This window comes from Ylistrum balloti, unplaced genomic scaffold (genome assembly GCF_031769215.1).
Source record: "Ylistrum balloti isolate Yb309-2 unplaced genomic scaffold, AGI_CSIRO_Ybal_v1 Utg370332, whole genome shotgun sequence".
Classification (NCBI taxonomy): Eukaryota; Metazoa; Mollusca; class Bivalvia; order Pectinida; family Pectinidae; genus Ylistrum; species Ylistrum balloti.
The window spans coordinates 848,713-867,546 of record NW_026782241.1 but is presented as its reverse complement, the minus strand read 5'-3'; the positions used below and the strand labels follow the sequence as shown (position 1 = coordinate 867,546).

The window sequence follows — 18,834 nt, the reverse complement described above, 5'->3', positions numbered from 1 at the left end:
TAAGCAGTAGCCAGTTTGCTATTGTTAAGCTTAGCTGTTTGGAAACTACACAGTATTATAGAGGCGTTGTCAGCCAATCATAGAAGTGGGCGAAAGATTTGCGGACAGTCATACGCTGTTCCTCCGTCATGTATCCTGCTTTTACATATGACCTCATTAATAAACGTGAATGCTGATATAAATGGGACAAAAGTCTCGAAATACACACCAAAGCGGCACTTTATCATCGACAGCGACAAGGATATGTCTGCAATGAGAAACTAGTCTAATATATACATATTAACTGAACATTCTGGTAAAGACTTCAGTGTTGTCGGTCGCACTTTTTGATATTGGAAAATTCAAATAGAGAGCATCTCTTGATTCCACAATGGGACTCTGGACGTTGCATTTCGTGGTTGCAGTTTTATCCATATGTGCTGTCAGTGGTCAAAATGAGAGCGGACAGAACACAAGAATGGTCACTGGAGGTAAGTAAGATGGTTCTTTTAAATCTATTTCTTTTGTTTTTACTGTTAAATATAAATTTGTATATTTCTTTTACAACAGGTGACATAAAGGCATTGTTTGCATCAAATGTCGTGATAGGTCGTTAGCGGATCCTCAACACCGAGGGCAAGATAACCATTTGTAAATAGTTCTATTGTATGACATCCACAGACATCCCATTCATCTGTAGGTTATATTGGAAATAAGAGAACTTTGTCGCAACAAGGAGTTATTGACAATCTATTTCATAATACCATATTGATTTCGATGTTTGTAACACAGGAAATTGGATACGGGCCTGCATATAATAGGTAGGGGCGATTAGATAAGAAGTGAAATGAATTTAGCACATCATTGATACACTCTCAAGACTTCAGTTAGATCCCTTTGGACAAATAAAAATATTTAATCTAGTTTTCCTAGCTTTTTCGCCCGAGTTTAGTTTTCACTACATCAGCTGTTTCAATATCGAACAAATGAACTTAAGGGGGCATGTTATCTTATTCCTACACGAAATTTTCTCTTAAACATCATTCCCCAAAATGTAGCACCACTTTTTTAAAACAAGAAGGTGTGCTAGTTTATATAAAGCAACGGCATGTAGAGCTAAGCTTTCAAGATATAAAAATATATTTACACTGTAGTTCAGGTACTGACAAAATAGACCATATATATAGTTTTCTTCTGCAACTTTTTTTCTGAAATTCTTAAAAGTATTTTTTGTATGAAAATGTACATACTTGAACAGGTTAACTTATAAATGTAACACTTCTTTATTGCTAGTCCGAAAGGACATGTCACATGACTTATAATAATACTTAGAAGTCTTTGCAACTGTGAACAGCACCTAGGAAACCAATAACGTTTCACTGTAAAGTTGCATTTTAAGTTCTAACATTTTGTAACCATTGTAAATGGGATATTGATCGTAAATGTTGATTCATATATATATGAATGCAATTAAATTTCTCCAATGACATCAAACATCATTTTATGTAAGTCAGGGATGAGAAAAGATTTCATTTTCTTCTTTTACGTGTACTACTAAATTGTTGATGTTAATTATATACGAAAGTGTTCCCATCTTATTTATTTGTGGGTCATTAATGAATAAGCGATGTCAATATAGCACGTGGGACGGTAACCTGTGACTGGTCAGGCCATACATCACACCTGTAAAACGGTATGTGGACAGGTATGACTATGGTCTAATGGACACACGGAGAGCTATAAAGTGATCATCATCCATTCCACCATTGACATGTAGGTTTTACATTACTGGTATGAATCATGTGTGTTTGTATGGTGAGGCTATATAGATTTTTACTTTTCTTTGAATTACTTTGGATTTTCCTCAGTCGCCTCCTAGAGTTAACATACAGTCCCATTGCAACACTGGTGAGTCTTAGAAAGAGGAGACAAATACGCTCTACAGTAACTTATCCAAATTTGTATTAAATGGTTCTATTCATTTGTGTGTCTTTCTTACATGCTTCATTTTCTTGTGTTGATGATGCATTTCAGTGTTGCATTAAGCTTAATTTATAGTCATTTTTCATCTACAATAGTTGCAAAAGTTCTTTGTCCATGCATAGCACAATCTGGAGACCTGTACTATTGTGTAATTTTGTCAATGTATTTATGATATTCTGTTTGATAACATTTCATAAACAAAACTTTAGAGTGTTTTCCAGATGAAATATATACTTCAAAATTTTGACCTAAAACAGTCGCTTTGATATACAAAAATCAGTACTTGACATCAAAACTCTTTAAATGTTATAATCTTACACATATATTCTCTTACTATTCAAACATCTTTTAGATTTAAGTATATGTTCCCATAAAATAACAATTATTAGCGAAAGGGAAAACTAATACTGATATACAAACCACATACGCGGACGCCTGGCCACAGCACGATATCACTTTTCACATGTATGTTCCTGTGACTTACAACAACGATATTTTATGTATCACTTCCCATATATATATATTCTGTCACGACCGACTGGAAAGCATATTAATGTTAACAATACGGAAACGAAGTACGAAACAAACAAATTGATGGTGCAAAGTTTACGTATACAAATTTTGATCAAACTGCATCGTATTGTCTGACAGAAAAAGCGCCTTTTGTTCCAATCTAATCTATTCATATTTATTCTAATTAAATTAACCCACTGTGATGAACAGGCTCAGTAATGTGAAGACAGGTGCCTGACATTAAGTGTCTTTTTATTTAACTTGTGTGTATGTAAAACCATAGATAACAATTCCTTGCGACATCGTTTCTTTCATTTAAGTTTGAAAATGTCAACAGCGTGTTGATAATGATGCATGCTCATTAAAACCTGATCTTAAGCTGTAACTGGATTAAACTTTTGTATTAATTATCATAATATCATTCATAAACACAGTTGATTTATCTTTTGCTGGATCAGATAAAATGTTACTAGATATAGCACGATATCACAGAAGTACCTTACATAGGCTTCCTATGACATAAACTGTAAACATAATAGTCACAATATATTAGTAAATTCATGACGGCAAGGTTGTTTCATTTATCCGCTGACGATTTTATATTCTATTGTTACAAATATTTGTATAATTATACAAAGGATTTCCATAATTATACTCTTTCCAACATATCCATTACGTAATCGTAGAAGCTCAATATTCTGATTTTGAACTGCAACAATTGCAAAATGAAGAATATGTTAAAAAAATCATTATGGAAATCGATCTTGAAATATTTCTGTTCAAAAACAAATTTCTGGAAAAGTATAGTGTCTTTTCTTATGCGAAATGTGAATTCTGATATTTCCAAGGTCAACACCGAAGATTTTATCAATAAAAACATAAAATTGAATTCCATGCACCTTTTTAGATACTTACTTTTCTATAAACTATACTTTCTTATTCTGCAACAAAATTTTGAAAGTATTATATTCGTAGGACGCGAGGTAAACAACTAGTTTGGTAATAAACATATTCACCTGAATGAGAATCAATAAGCTCCCGAGCTATTACTATCACCCAACTGAGAGAATCGAGAAAACTAGGGTACTAGTAAACTTCAATCGTGATAAGAATGAGTGAGCTGCGGGGCTATGTATCATCATAAATACACGCTGGCAGATCATTAGTAAGCTACATTTGAAGCTATGGAATTTTTACCTATACATTTAGTAATAAAGAAAACCTTCAAAGTTTAACGTTGAAACGAAACGATATTTTAAAAAATGACAGTGTCACGGATTAATTGAATTTGAAGTATTTTCGATAACTATTTTAAAAAATCAAATACATTTACTGACAAGCCTACTGATAACAAGTCTTTTATATCATTTGAAAAATCATCGTGTGCTTAAAAGCATTAATCTTTGAAAGTTCCATCAAAATTCTTTTATGAGCGATTTCTACAAACCTTGTTTCCACAGATCCGGCGCAATGGCTCTGTAAAAAAGTAATCAAATACCAATGGCAAAGAGACAACAATAGATGTTCGCTTGTTTCTCTATTGATACATGCAATTCCATGCACTTCTATTCGTGTAATGGAAGCTTCGCGACTGTCTGCTGGCGACAGCCACATGCGAACACACACGAATATTACTTTTCAGTCTGTTACGTCATCGCTAATCATGAAAGATGGCTGATGTCGATCTACATTTCTGGTAAATTGTTTTGTAAATAGGTTTCCTAATAAAATCAGCTGAAAATTTAATATTATGTAGGACTTACTTTTGTTTGGTCAACACTCTTATATTTACTGAGATATTGTAATTAATTAAAATTGTCTTTTTCTGGCTTTGTGAAAAAACAAACAAAAATATATGAGGACAACATTTCAAAAAATGATAAAGCCAGATTTTTTGGTATTTTCACTGGTAAATATTGAAAAATCATTTACCGGGTAACAAAAGCTGGTTGTGATATTTGGGTTTAAAATTGCTTGATTTAATCAAAAGACATACTAAGTGGGATAAACTCAGGCCTTTTAATAAAACTGAACACTCATGGTTGACATGAAAATCCCAACTTAATCGGTTTAAGCGCTACTACATTGAAGCAGACGTCGTTTTGTAGCAATGACACTTCATCTAGCACAAGTATTGAACCAATCACAAAATCGAACATGTAGGTTATAAAATATTTATTTTGATATAAAAATGTGGTTAATTTCACCGAACTCTTCTGTAAAACCGCGATATATTTCCAAACAGAATCTGTTTCCAAGCTACACAGATGACAATAACAGCGTATGTCAATATTGTTAAAACAATTAGCTCTCATGCAAATTGAGGAACAGATGGTCACACGGTTATGAAACCATATTCAAGTCAACAGGAGCATTAAAAAGGGATATATTGACAATCAAATATCTTTCCCTTTACTCCGTAGCTTAACAGACATTGATGCTAAGTTTGCTCCATATGAATAATTCATCAGAAAGTGTGCGGGGAGACGCTTATACATTCGGCGATTTGCAACAGTTTGAAATAACAGTATGATATGTTTTGCGAACTATTATCAGTTTACATTAAGATTTTTTCTTAATACTGCCGTATAGCCGTTTATTTTCGCGGGAGAAAACATTCTTGATTTTCGTTGAAATCGAGAAAATAAAATTTTGAATTCAAATTTCGCGCTGTAGAAATAAAAGGACCTATGATTCTCGCAAATAATATTTCCGATGGTTTTAGATGCATGATTTTAGACTAAACGATCAAACACTACCTAAATTCATGACAATATTTTATGTTTTGAACGTACTCAATATATGACCTTAAGTTCATTAATCAACATGTTGTCATAATGTGTTTAATTAGTCAACATGCTGACCTAATGTGTTTAATTAGTCAACACGCTGACCTAATGTGTTTAATTAGTCAACATGCTGACCTAATGTGTTTCATTAGTCAACATGTTGTCATAACGTCTTTAATTAGTCAACATGTTGTCCTAATGTGTTTAATTAGTCAACATGCTGACCTAATGTGTTTAATTAGTCAACATGCTGACCTAATGTGTTTAATTAGTCAACATGCTGACCTAATGTGTTTAATTAGTCAACATGTTGTCCTAATGTGTTTAATTAGTCAACATGCTGACCTAATGTGTTTAATTAGTCAACATGCTGACCTAATGTGTTTAATTAGTCAACATGCTGACCTAATGTGTTTAATTAGTCAACATGCTGACCTAATGTGTTTAATTAGTCAACATGCTGACCTAATGTGTTTAATTAGTCAACATGCTGACCTAATGTGTTTAATTAGTCAACATGCTGACCTAATGTGTTTAATTAGTCAACATGTTGTCCTAATGTGTTTAATTAGTCAACATGCTGACCTAATGTGTTTAATTAGTCAACATGTTGTCCTAATGTGTTTAATTAGTCAACATGTTGTCATAATGTGTTTAATTAGTCAACATAATGTCCTAACGTCTTTAATTAGTCAACATGCTGTCATAATGTGTTTAATTAATGAACATAATGTCCTAATGTCTTTAATTAGTCAACATGTTGTTCTAATGATGTGTTTAATTAGTCAACATGTTGTCCTAATGTGTTTAATTAGTCAACATGTTGTCATAATGTGTTTAATTAGTGAACATAATGTCCTAATGTCTTTAATTAGTCAACATGTTGTCCTAATGTGTATTGTCAGTCAACATGTTGTCTCAGTGTGTATAATTAGTCAACATTTTGTCTTAGTGTCATTAATTAGTCCCGATGTTGTCCTAGTGGTTAATGTGTAATCGATATGTAATCACGCACGACGTCCTCTGTGTCCTCAGCTTGGTATTCTAGTCCAATTATCAAGTTTGTTACTTACTCAATTGTCTATTATGTAGGTTTCCTATTCAACATGTCTAATTACTGAATAGTGACATACATCTTTACATCTGGATATCAAACATTGACAATGATATGGTGAAGACCATATTTTGATTGACGGATGTATCGGTTTATGTCGACACGCTGTCAATTTCAACAAATGAAAACCCCTGAAATTTTCAATAATGATTTCTAATTTTGCCATGGGATATTTGAATTAAAACTTGGCCATTTTTTAGTCTATGCATACTGAGTGACACGTGTTGCTGTGTTAAGAGAAGTCTTCAATTGAAATCAACATGCGAGATGGGATACAACTATTGACTCATATATCTGAAGAAAATGGTCATGCAACATGTGTTTTTATCTTAGAACAACATATCTTGTGTTATACGTCACGTCACTCTTATTCAACAAATGTCAATAACTAACACGTGGATATATGAAACATGTCGATACATATGTCGTTTAGTATACCTTCATGTAACGCATATTACGAATGCTACTACACAACTGTTTTCATGTCACATGTTTAGCGTGTGTTGATACCTTTACCTGTTTTTTGTGACTTTTATTATAAAGTATATCAAAGAGCTAGAATGATAAGATAATGTAACGGTAAAGAGACTTTGAACAGTATTATAGCTTTATCCTAATTAGTCATCATAATTTCCTGTTACATGTCAAAATATCCTCTGAGACACGAACATGAATAGATTTGGCAGACTTAACAAAAACGTGTAGGAATACTTATCTCCGAGCCATCTCATCCATAATTCACCCACAAAGAGAACGCAAAAAGTAAATTGTATAATAAGCTAGCGGAATTGCCTTTTTACACAAACAAGTAATTATCACCTTTTAACATAAATGCAGAATGAAATACAGTAGAACCTAACAATAAATAAAGCTGCATCATACAGCTTCGACCTTCCATGTCTCATCACTGATGATAAGTGCCTTAATATCTTTAAGCTAAGGTTGCGTCTGAAAAAATCTTAGTGATCTGTAAGATTTGTCAAAATGTAGACAAGGAGATGTATTAGTCTCAATTCTCAGTAACTCATAATTTTCATGGTTCTGATACTTTTAAAAGAACGTTACGTACATAAGTATACGTGACTCTCAAGTTGCGGTAAACCTCGTGGACTAAAAGTTCATCACAAGGCAATAGTACTTCCTGCGAAAAAAGTGTGTCTGTTGATTAATGCCAATTAAGAGCCTCAATGATTCACACTGACGTCGTCTACATTTTTGTGGTTATAAATTGTTGTAAAACAAAAACTGTTGTAGAAGACGTCGTGTGATTTGTTTGGTTAAGGATAAACGTCCGACATTTATTGAGAGGTCTGACCCAATCAATCTCGTAAACAAAGCAATGCAATGGTGTTTACATTGTGTGGACAACAATATAGAGTTCATTGTGTTATGCTTTCCATCCAAATCGAACGTTGACTTTCATCACTTTTTGTTACCATTGTGTTTTTATCAGGGCGACAATTAAGAGGTCAACACTTTTTCTTATTGCGTCATGAGTTTTGAAGCATGTCAAGTGATCTGAATAATTATCATATGTTACCTTACTAAACTCGTTTGCATATCATTACATAGGCAATCAATTGATGAAAAGTAATATACTAAATATTAAACGATCTATCTTAATGTTTTCCAAAAATGCTGTTTGATCACTTAACATAAAATTCTCTGAAGTTCTGAATGCTGAGTAAATTATCTGCTGATAAATAATTGTGATTTTGATATAAACCTATTGTACAATGTAGTAACAATCACTCCCCCACCCAAATGCATTAGCTTGAGCTAGCACCTTTGTCAACCTAAAATGAACAGTGCACTAATTTGTTCTTATTGTTTTTATTATTATTTGTTTTTTGTTGTTTCGCGTTTATACTTAATGATACCAGATTTAAACTTGTTGCGCTATTGACAAAGCCTTGCTACCAAAGCCTTATATTCACTAAACTGGAAAATATAATTATGTGACGAACAAAGGGCAATTAAGATAAATCCTTTATATTTTTATCTACAATTTGCTAATTTTTTCCTGCCTGTTAAAACAATTGTAAATAACAATTTAAATCTGTTTCCTTATTTTGACATTGAAGTGAAATTGAAACCAAGATTTTTTTCTGACGTAAATTTGAAATGCATGCCGATAGGCGGCATCGTTAATAGGATTTTGATGTTTAAGTTTGTTTTCCGAATATTCATCCCGGTTATCAGTGGAAGTCTCAAGATATAGCAACTGCAGATTTTAACGTTAGCTTTTCAAATTAGATGTGTTTGGTAAAAGTCTCTTTAGCTTGAAGACGTGTGAACCGAAGTATAAATCTGAGAGTTTTACGCCAAAAATTCATTTCTTAAGAACATTTTCTGTGCCAATCACACCGCCCATCTTGAATATGCATTTAACTCCGATTTTTAATTTATCAAAAAAAAAATAAAGTTTGGATAATATAATATATCAAGCTGACCGTGCTTGGTCTGTTTACCGACCTGTTTACAACCAATGGGAATATTGAAGTGTACTACAGATGAGTTGTTGTCATTATAATACGTGTCTATTGTAATCACCATATTATCTAAATCTGTATCGTTATGCCTTTGAAACGAGCATACATGCTTCTGTCTGGAAACAAGACAATTGCCAATAACTGATGACGGAGTTTGGTCTTCATCCGCTTCACAACACGGTGCCTGGAGCCATTCTGTAAAACTCAATATATTGATTTAAAATTGTAGGCGAGACTTGAGAACTTACAATACTATAATGGTTTTAAGTTTGGATAATTTTCATGAACATGATACGTGGATACATCTGTGTGATATGATCGGAATGTGTTTCAGGCGTATAAATCTTTTTCTTTTTTTTAATCTATTGGTTTTTATTTTTTTTAATTTGAATTTGGATTATGTTTCTGTTTAACAGGTTGGTTTTTTCTTTGTTGTTTTTCCTATTCAGTTTGAAACCATTGTTTACATTCAGTCATAGGTGAATATCTTTTCTGTTTGCATAATTACATAACATTATCGCCAGATGGTGAAAATTAATCAAACCCTGCTTTCGTGCATCGCAAATAAGTATACCCTAAAGAACTTTATCATCAAACAATTCGGATTCAAATGGGAATGACAGCTAATTAATAGGAAGTCGATTATAATAAAACATACATGTGTTTAAAGTTACTTTGTATGAAGATAAAAGCCATTGATTAATTTAGATGACTTAAGCACTGTTCCTAACATATTCTAGAAATCCCGTTGTGTTCCCAATAATCCAGCCACCTTTGTTATCAGTAGATATGTCTATTCTCGAAATTGAGTCAACGAAAAAACAATTTTAGGAAACACCACGAAAACTGAGCCCAATAAAATATATGATTGCACAGTAACTCGGACTTTACACCAAAGTTGTTATTTGTTAAATGTTAATGCTTTCAGAGAAAGTCGACTGCATATCAATCCATTGAGCTATTAAATAGGTATTTCATCGGCATACTCTTCTACATCAGCTGCTTGTCTCAATCTTTTCCTACAACGAAACAAACATCGGCACCTTTTCACCAAGTTATATAATAAACGTGTTGATTTCACTTTCCCCGTTGTAATTTTCTTTTCATTTCTGGATAGTAACATCTCCGTGTCCCCAACTTGTTATGTTTACATGTCGCATTTAATTCGATATTCAAAGGCCCGTTCCCATTATCACAATTTCGTTTTAAAAAATGCAGGTTGGAGATGTATGTGTAGGTTTTACGTCGTTGTTGTGATCTCGTTTAGAAACACTATTTCTTTGAAACTTGACGTGTATGATGCTCGTTAGTTAGTTTGTTCCGTTGTTGTATATCTTGTTCTCATTTGAGAACGTGACTTAAGTTATTTGTATTTACCAAGTTTAAGGTTATGTTGACATGTTGGCATTTTCTTGTTTTCTTCAAATATCACTCTATGCCATCACCTTTATTGAGAAAATACTATATAAACTAGTATTATTTAAAGACGAGCGAATCTCTCATTTTGATACAATTTAGAAGCAGGTACAGCTATTTCGTCTTTCTGGGAGCCTAAATTTTGAAAATTCATAGTGATCACAATCCAAATAGATAATTATCTATTAATATAGATATGATAATTTCAGAAAAAAAAACAAGCACTTGTATATGACAATATAAACAGATACATATTCATATGTAAATCCATTTCAATAACATGGATAAAAGACAGACCTTGAAATGTGTGAAGTATACATCATGACACGTAATATAATGTCTTGATACAAGCGTAAAGCTATCTGTGATTTGCACTGACAACCAATGAAAATTTTAATTGGGTGTTAATGTTTAAACAATTTTACAAGTTCTTGCCGCTACCAGCCACGGATAAAAGCGCACCAACAAAAGGACGTTATCCGTCATAATTCGTCATTCACACACCGAATTTATATTAAAATTAATTACAAAAACCAATATCACCTGACAGGTATACATTGATATGAACGAAGCGAAATTAATTGTTTTTGTTTTTGACATTTTAATGCAAAATAATTTGGTTTTGACGACTCATTTGAATATTATCACTCAATCACCTAGGCGTTTTCTAACATCTATCATACAACATGCCAATCAAGATTGATATCACGGAAAAGGACAGTTCGATCTTATTGTGGGCGGAAAATGATGATTATCGACTGAGGGCGGACAATGTCTTTCTTGTTGTCTTTAACGTATACACCTAACTTGAGTAAGTTAGTTTGTCTGTTGATTCCATTTTTGTAAACATTGTTCTCATTTGAGAACGTGAAATTACTTACTTGGGCGGACCGAGATTTACATGGCGGGCTTTGTCGATGAAGCAGAAGACGCTTAATCTTCTAGAACATATGGTCTTATTCTTCTTATACTTTTTCATGAGCTTCCGTGTATTTCTTTCTTTTTTCATATGGTGATATTGAATTTGAGTTTGGATTATCATTATGTTCATATATTGACATTTTCTTGTCATACGAATTAAACAGAATCATAATGATGTTCAATACCTAAACATTACACAAAAGTTTACGAGAGTTTGTTCGTACTGTCACATGCAAGAAACACAATTTGCACTATTTTTGCAACAAAAGTACTGACACTGGTAGATTAGCATATACATATACAGAATTAACTTCTTATACAGAAACACTATTCATAAGACTTTGAAGAAAAATCTTCTACGTATTGTATTGTTTATTTGCAGATGTGAATCAGTTCTGGCGATTTGTGCTCAACTCAATGCGGAATCGCGGTTCCGGTCGTACAAGCTTCACTGTTGTGTATGATCCGGACGGAAGACGTACAAGCGTCACAACGTCTAGCTTCTCAAGTAATACCGGAAGTGGCACTGGTTCCCCACAAAACTTCAGAATCGATTCAGGTCTCTCTACCAACACCGCAAGTAGCACAGGTACTGACATCTCTATAGGTGGATCTGGTTTTCCTATAAGCAGCGATAGCACAGGCAGAGCAACGAATGCTATAGACGCACCTCCACCACCTCCACCACCCGAATTCTCCGAACCCACAGTGCCTCAATCGAAGCCAATCGTAAAACGACCGTCCGTTCCCATGGATAACATACTGGGGGTAAGGTTATATACATCTGAAGCCTGCAATTTTCTTACATCCTTGCCCCTGTTGCACAATCTTTGCCAGAGTTGACCAGGTTTCACACAAACCAGTAGTTAACTTTAACTACCCTTTTAGCAACTGGAACCTGGTAACTACAGTGGTAGTTATATCATATAAGAGGAAGTTGTCTATTGGTGACCTCCTGGTGGCCTGTCGCAATCTTTACACACGATCTTACTATGTTACCATCCAGTGATGCAAATACACATATAATACCATAGGTACAGCTGTTATCATTTTCCACATTTTGTCATGTTCATAGATGTACCATTTGTATTTTTAAATAGTCTTAATTGCGTAACTGAGTGACATCAAGGTCATTCTTTAGATTAAGAAGACAAAGAGATTAAAGCATCATTTCCAGTAATATGTTTATTTCATTACAGCAGACTTCTGGAATATATCATATAATGATATTGAAGATAACAAATATCTATAAAAACAAGGAATATCTATCTAATAATATATATATATATATATATATATATATATATATATATATAAAGCTGATAGTGACGCCACAACACCCTGTTTGTTACAGTATTTCTAGACATACAGATAAAATATATACAAAAAATTTGTTTATCAAATTTGGTTCTGATCTTTTTATGTTTCGTAAAGAATATCTTAGAAAAAATATGAGGATAATAAAAAAAAACTCTTTACGGGAAGTATTGTTTTTGATCCATGTAATATTTTCGTCGCACGTCATTATATAAACTAGAGGAACGCAAAATAGTGTAAACACGATGAAATTGTCTAATGACGTCATTTCCTGTTTACTTTCAGAATACTTGTACCAGTGAATACAAAGCTTTAAAAGGACACACACTATGCATGCGAGACGACTCACGTGTGCGGGTTAGTGGAGTATCAGAGGTAGATAAGAAGATGATCACAGATCTACATAACGATTACCGCTCTAAGGTCGAACCTCCTGCCACCGACCTCGTTACACTGGTACGTCATTTATAGCTGTTTTAGTCAGTATATCATATTTTTTGATAAGCTGATCTATACCATATTCTCGTGAAATATTCTTCTTTGTTGAATGTGCTCTAGGTTCGTCAATATACATGTACCTTTATAATTGACCCGATTCTCATTTGTAGAACATGCCATTGCGTGCATTAACAGTGTGTCTTCAAAACAGATTATCGTTCAAGAACGCCTGATTTGAATATCCTAGTGATTACTATCAAGCAATCCTATTTCTTTATATGTTGTCATTGTTTTTTTTCGATTTTGAATTAGAACCAAGTAAACGTTTGCGAATCATGTCTAGGTTCAATAAATTGAGATATTTTGTAGGTTGGCACCAGGTTTAGTCGTTTTTTCAAACTTCATAACCTTTCATAACATATAATACATTGCATGCTGAAAAATGAAATTTGATTGCTTACTGCACGGAGTTATGGAAAAGGAGCTTAGATCTTGTCGGGCACAAAAGCTGAATGCATCTGAACGTAGAGATAATATCTTTTCTTTGTATTCAAACAGAAATGGGATGAGCGACTTGCATCTGTAGCTCAGAAGTGGGCGAATCAATGTAAAGCTGGTCATGACAAAATGCGAAAGATTCCATGTAAGTGACGCAACATCTCCGCCACAAAATGCATTGCTTATCCTGAATGTGACTGGTTGTATAGCGCGGTTATCTTAATTCAAATCATCTTATATAACCAAAACAGAAAGGGAATGGTGATAAAAAATATACCATTAACATAGCTGTGTGAAAGAAGATTTGTAAGATTTGTAAGATGTAAGGGGCTGCATTTTTTTTAAGTATAAGGAACATACTACTTCCGGGGTCAAATTTGGGACATAGTTAAGCATAATATTGGCTGTTTATGCCTTTCACTGCCGACCCCACCATAACGTTAGAGATTTTACTTGCAGCGATTGGCTTGTCTGTTGGACAAAATGTGGCGGGAGGATACAAGACATGGGAAGAGGCAGTGTTCCACTGGTACGATGAAATTCGAATGTGGAGGTACGGTATAGATCCAGATTCCTACCTTGGCTTCGGAGGCTGGAGAAAAATCGGTCACTTTACTCAGGTATGTGTTTTATTATATACCGAATATGTATGTACGTATACATTAATATTGAAAATTGTACCATTTCTTAAAGTTAAATATTTTGAAAGTCGTTATACTTCACATTTATATATATATATATATATATCATTATGACCACTTTCAGTACATGAAATGCTTGAAGGAAATAGGTATTTTGTAAAATTGCCAACAGACTGTTACTAACTATGGACTATATTCTCATTAATTTTTACAGTGTATTATAAAATAGTAAAATATCAAATTAAAAACTACGTCAGCTTCTGTTTAAATAGTGCTGCTCTCACTCTTATCTTTAAAGTAGAATTGCTATTGTTTTGTTAACAGATTGTAAACAATGCCACGTTCTTGGTTGGATGTGGGTACGCGGAGTGCCGCCGTAGTCAGTACACACGTTACTATGTCTGTGACTATGCAGCCGGGTAAGTTAAGAACCATCGATAGTCACACTGGGCAAACCTTATAACCATTTATAGGCACACGTTAAAAGGCAAACCTTAGGAACCATCAATAGGCACACTGGGCAAACGTTATAACTATTTATGGGCACACGTTAATGGGCAAAATTTAAGAGCCATTAATAGGCACAATAGGCAAGAGTTAATAACCATTTATAGGCACACGTGAAAATGCAAACCTTAAGAACCACCAATAGGCGCCAGAGGCAAGCGTTAATAACCATTTATAGGCACACGTTAATAGACAAAAGTTAAGAATCAATCATTTTCACATATTATTAATGTATGACGTTTGTTATGTAAATATTGTTTTGGAATTCAGCCAATCGAACCTAGCCTTCCCATACACTGCAGCTCGCCCCGGAACTGGTGAAGGCCGGTGTTCTGCTTGTCCAAACACGTGTAACAGGGGACAGTGTGGTAAGTAGATTATATGAAATACTATTTTAACAGCAAGCCCACGATGTTGTTGCTGTGATGTAAATTGTCGGATCATCATGAAATACGTTGTTTTCTCGTTAGCTGGTAACATATAAGGAAAGTTACAAAATTTTGTGATTTTTTTATTCGCCCTAATAGTAACGAGCACGAGAATTTATCAAAACTTAATCCTTCGTTGTTATCATTAATACAAATCCATACCCAACAACGTTTTAGATGACAGCGAAAGAATATAATGACATCTATCTATCTATTGATGTCTTTTCAGATTGCCAAGGACTTGTCTGTCTTAATGGCGGAAAATTGGATCCTAATTCATGCACGTGCACATGCACGAAATTGTACTCCGGAAAATCATGTGAACAATGTAAGTAGCAACTTCAAATAATTCATTATAACAAAATAAAAAAAAAAAAAAATGAAAAAAAAAATTATAAAAACTGGAAGTCAGCAACTGGGATGTTAAACTGAATATAGTATCAAATTAATCAAATGAAACTTTCATTGAATAAATGAGGTTTTCATTTAATTATTCCACATGTATATACATGGTATGTAGTAATCAATGTTATAATACTCACGTCTATAAATAACTGAAATCATAATGATGTCTAACTGGCGTTCCTACTGTGTTCAGTGATATGCCCAGCCAAGGACAAGTGGATTTGTCGTCGAGACTGGCCACAAAGCTACTGTACCAGATATACCAATGTTCCAGAGGAGTGCCCATACATGTGTGGTCTTTGCAAATGTAAGTTCACACACCAAGTGGCACCATGAATGAAATTCAAAATACATTTATGTCCACAGTGATTGCATATTTACTACAAAATAACGTTTATGAAAAAAAAATGATAAAAAAAAAATTCATAAAAAAAGATAATTCATAATTGAAACACTAATATTTGATGTACCACATGATGTTGTAACATTTATCGAGCATGACAGAGTCTGGATATATTTATTTGTTTCAGCGGGAACTGGTAGTACATCCGAAATCACTCCGGAAGTTACTTATGTATCTTCATTTGGATGTCGATATGAGGGCGCGCGCTCAACTCTAGGTAAATTACATTTTATTTCTGTTAGATTTCCTGAAGATGATTTATTATGTATTGTGAAGAAAAAGACGCTTACTCTTCTGAAACACATGATCTTATTATCTTCGGGTTTATCCTTGTAAATCTTTCCTTTGTTCATATCTTGTCATAGTTTTATTGATGTCGTCAACTGACTTACACACTCGTAACACGATGGTTCAAAAGATGCAGGTTGATGCTCGTGAGTTTGCCTGTTGGTTCAGTTTTTGTATGCCTTGTTCCCATTTGAGAACGTGACATTGCTTACTTGGATTGACCAAGGTTTATATGGCGTTTGTCGCCGATGAAGCAGAAGAAGCTCACTCTTCTGGAACTCCTGGTCTTATTCTCCTTATTTTTTTCAGGAGTCTCCATGTAAATCTTTCTTTTATTAATATTTCTGGCCTAATTATTGAACTTGAATTTGAATTTGTTGAAGGCTTGTTTTACCCGAATATAATTTCATCTTTAATGAAATAGGAATGATATATATATATATATATATATATATTGACATAAACAATCTCTAATTTCTATTTCCCACAGACGAATGCAAAGCATATGGAAACGGCGGAGTCGACATCCACGCATGCGCAACTAAAGGTGGGAATATCACGTGTAACGACTGTGACAAGTTCTACAACGTCAAGCGTGACATGTGTCCAGTCATGTGTGGCCTTTGTGATCGTAAGTGTCCTGGTCGGATATATTTTTATCATCTATATTTTCGGCCATAAACTTTGTAATTAATTGTTAATTAGTGTAAGTTTATAAGTCGGAATTATTAATCGCCATTTCCATCATTAAGTATCAATTTATCAATACCAGTATCCAAATTATCTTGGTTGGTGCCAGAACATTAAAACCGAAACGAGCAAAATCGATTATTAATTAAATTTTATGTCCTTGTTCATGACAACAGTTTAGACTTATGACGGTTAACATACAAGTTACTTCGCTATTTGTAGATTTGTCCTAGTTATTTTGATTCTCATATATTTAAAAAAAATACGATATTAAATACTTTGAAGCTAAATGATATATCATATACCTACCAGTACATTGTGAACATATACTGAAAGACTATGCTTCAACAAATATAACGGAGGCGTTTCTGGTTGCAGCTCAGTGTAACGGAAAAGAGTGTAGAAATGGCGGGACACTGGACACCAATACATGCACGTGTGAATGTCAGGCTCCCTATGAAGGAGACATGTGTGAAACAGGTATGGCCATGTGATAATAATAACTCGTTGTGCATATAGGCAACACATATAGCTCGTATGGGTTCACGATGTGATGGGTTTTTATTGATTTGGATATATTAATAATTCTCATTCTCGTTTAATTTTGTTTTTTGCGTTTAGTTACTAGTTTTGTTGTCATTTGTTATCTAATTTTGTTGGCGTTTGGTATCCAGTTTTGTTGTCGTTCGCTATCGAATTTTTCCAGCATTATTATTGAATTTTTTATTGAGTTCATGATCTGCTGAAAAATAATTAATTATGTGGTGTTTCATTGATTTTAAGGGTAATCTTAATTCCCTCAGTAATATATCTACAAGCTGTTGAATAAGTCTGAGTAGATTTATTCAACTAGATTTTAAAAAAAAATCAAGTTTAAAAATAGATAATTTAATTGAGTTCAGGAAAACACCAGTTTATCTCCATCCTAGGCATCAAATTAAGATAGTCGATAAATCAAACGATAAGTCTTTTGTATTATTTTCTCCACAGTGAACTGTGCTATCCCAGATAAGCGACACTGTAGGTTCTGGCCGGTGACACACTGCCGGAAATACATTAATGTGCCCGCCGATTGTCGGCACAGGTGTAGACTTTGTCGATAGCGTGGGCCTTAGGTAAGTAAAATGTTTTATTTTTGATGTTACCAATACCATTTTCAAAATCCTTATCTTGGAGAATACATAATTTTTTTCTCTTCTTGTTTTTCGATGACCGAAACGCAGATATTTCTCACCTCATTGTTATTCGGATAAAAAATGTTACTTATGCTGCACTACAAATTAATTCCGCTCTGGATTCATTCTTATCTGATAAATTACATCTTGAAAGGAAATTTTTTAAACATTATTTTTGATATACGTTCTGAACTGAATTCCGGAAGGATTTTTCAGTTCTAACGTTTAAAGACGACCTGTGAGAAATCCAATTTTCTTCTTAAAAGGCTTTTGGGGCGAGTATGTTGATCTGTAGCCATTAATGCAGGCCTTCGTTTGTTTCTTCTTTCTTACATTTCTGATGTTTCTCTTCCCGCATATTAAACGGTCTGGCTCTATTTTCTTTGTTATGTTTTTTCAGGTCACAACTCGGAAGAAATCCTCTAGAAATTTGACTCGGTGTCACAGCTTTGCTAGATCCTTGTCACGTGACCACCATTCCTCTTTATATTACCGCCACCTATAGGCAAAAAAGGAAAAGCCTGTGAAACAGCCACCATGTAGTTTAACATTGGAGAGATTCTTCGTCGGTGTGTCTTCCCTGTAAAAGTTTAATGTCTGTGATAGTCTTTAGAGATATACGTGATCTGCTGTCTCAGATACATGATGTAACAGTGCCAAATCAAACTTGTCAATCGACAAGAATGGGAATATATATAGACATTTATAAACTTTTGGCACATTTCTAAATTTTTGGAATCAACTAAAATTAATTGTATTGTGCATTTTTATACCACAACAGAATTTTCTTACTTTGATGTAATGGATGGCATCAGTTTGAATACACTCCGCACTGTC

The 18,834-nt window shown here is 33.8% G+C and overlaps 1 protein-coding gene across 1 annotated transcript; it reads left to right on the top strand.

The window, feature by feature from the left end:
* Nucleotides 1-370: 370 nt before the first annotated feature.
* On the top strand, nucleotides 371-18,477 carry LOC132553510 (uncharacterized). Its single transcript, XM_060217760.1, has 14 exons — nucleotides 371-470; nucleotides 11,590-11,975; nucleotides 12,810-12,980; nucleotides 13,521-13,605; nucleotides 13,920-14,080; nucleotides 14,426-14,520; nucleotides 14,879-14,976; nucleotides 15,266-15,364; nucleotides 15,635-15,748; nucleotides 15,972-16,061; nucleotides 16,623-16,763; nucleotides 17,201-17,302; nucleotides 17,813-17,937; nucleotides 18,398-18,477. Exons 1-13 carry the CDS (start codon nucleotides 371-373, stop codon nucleotides 17,923-17,925), a joined length of 1,755 nt encoding a protein of 584 aa, XP_060073743.1. The 3' UTR covers nucleotides 17,926-17,937; nucleotides 18,398-18,477.
* Nucleotides 18,478-18,834: the final 357 nt, after the last annotated feature.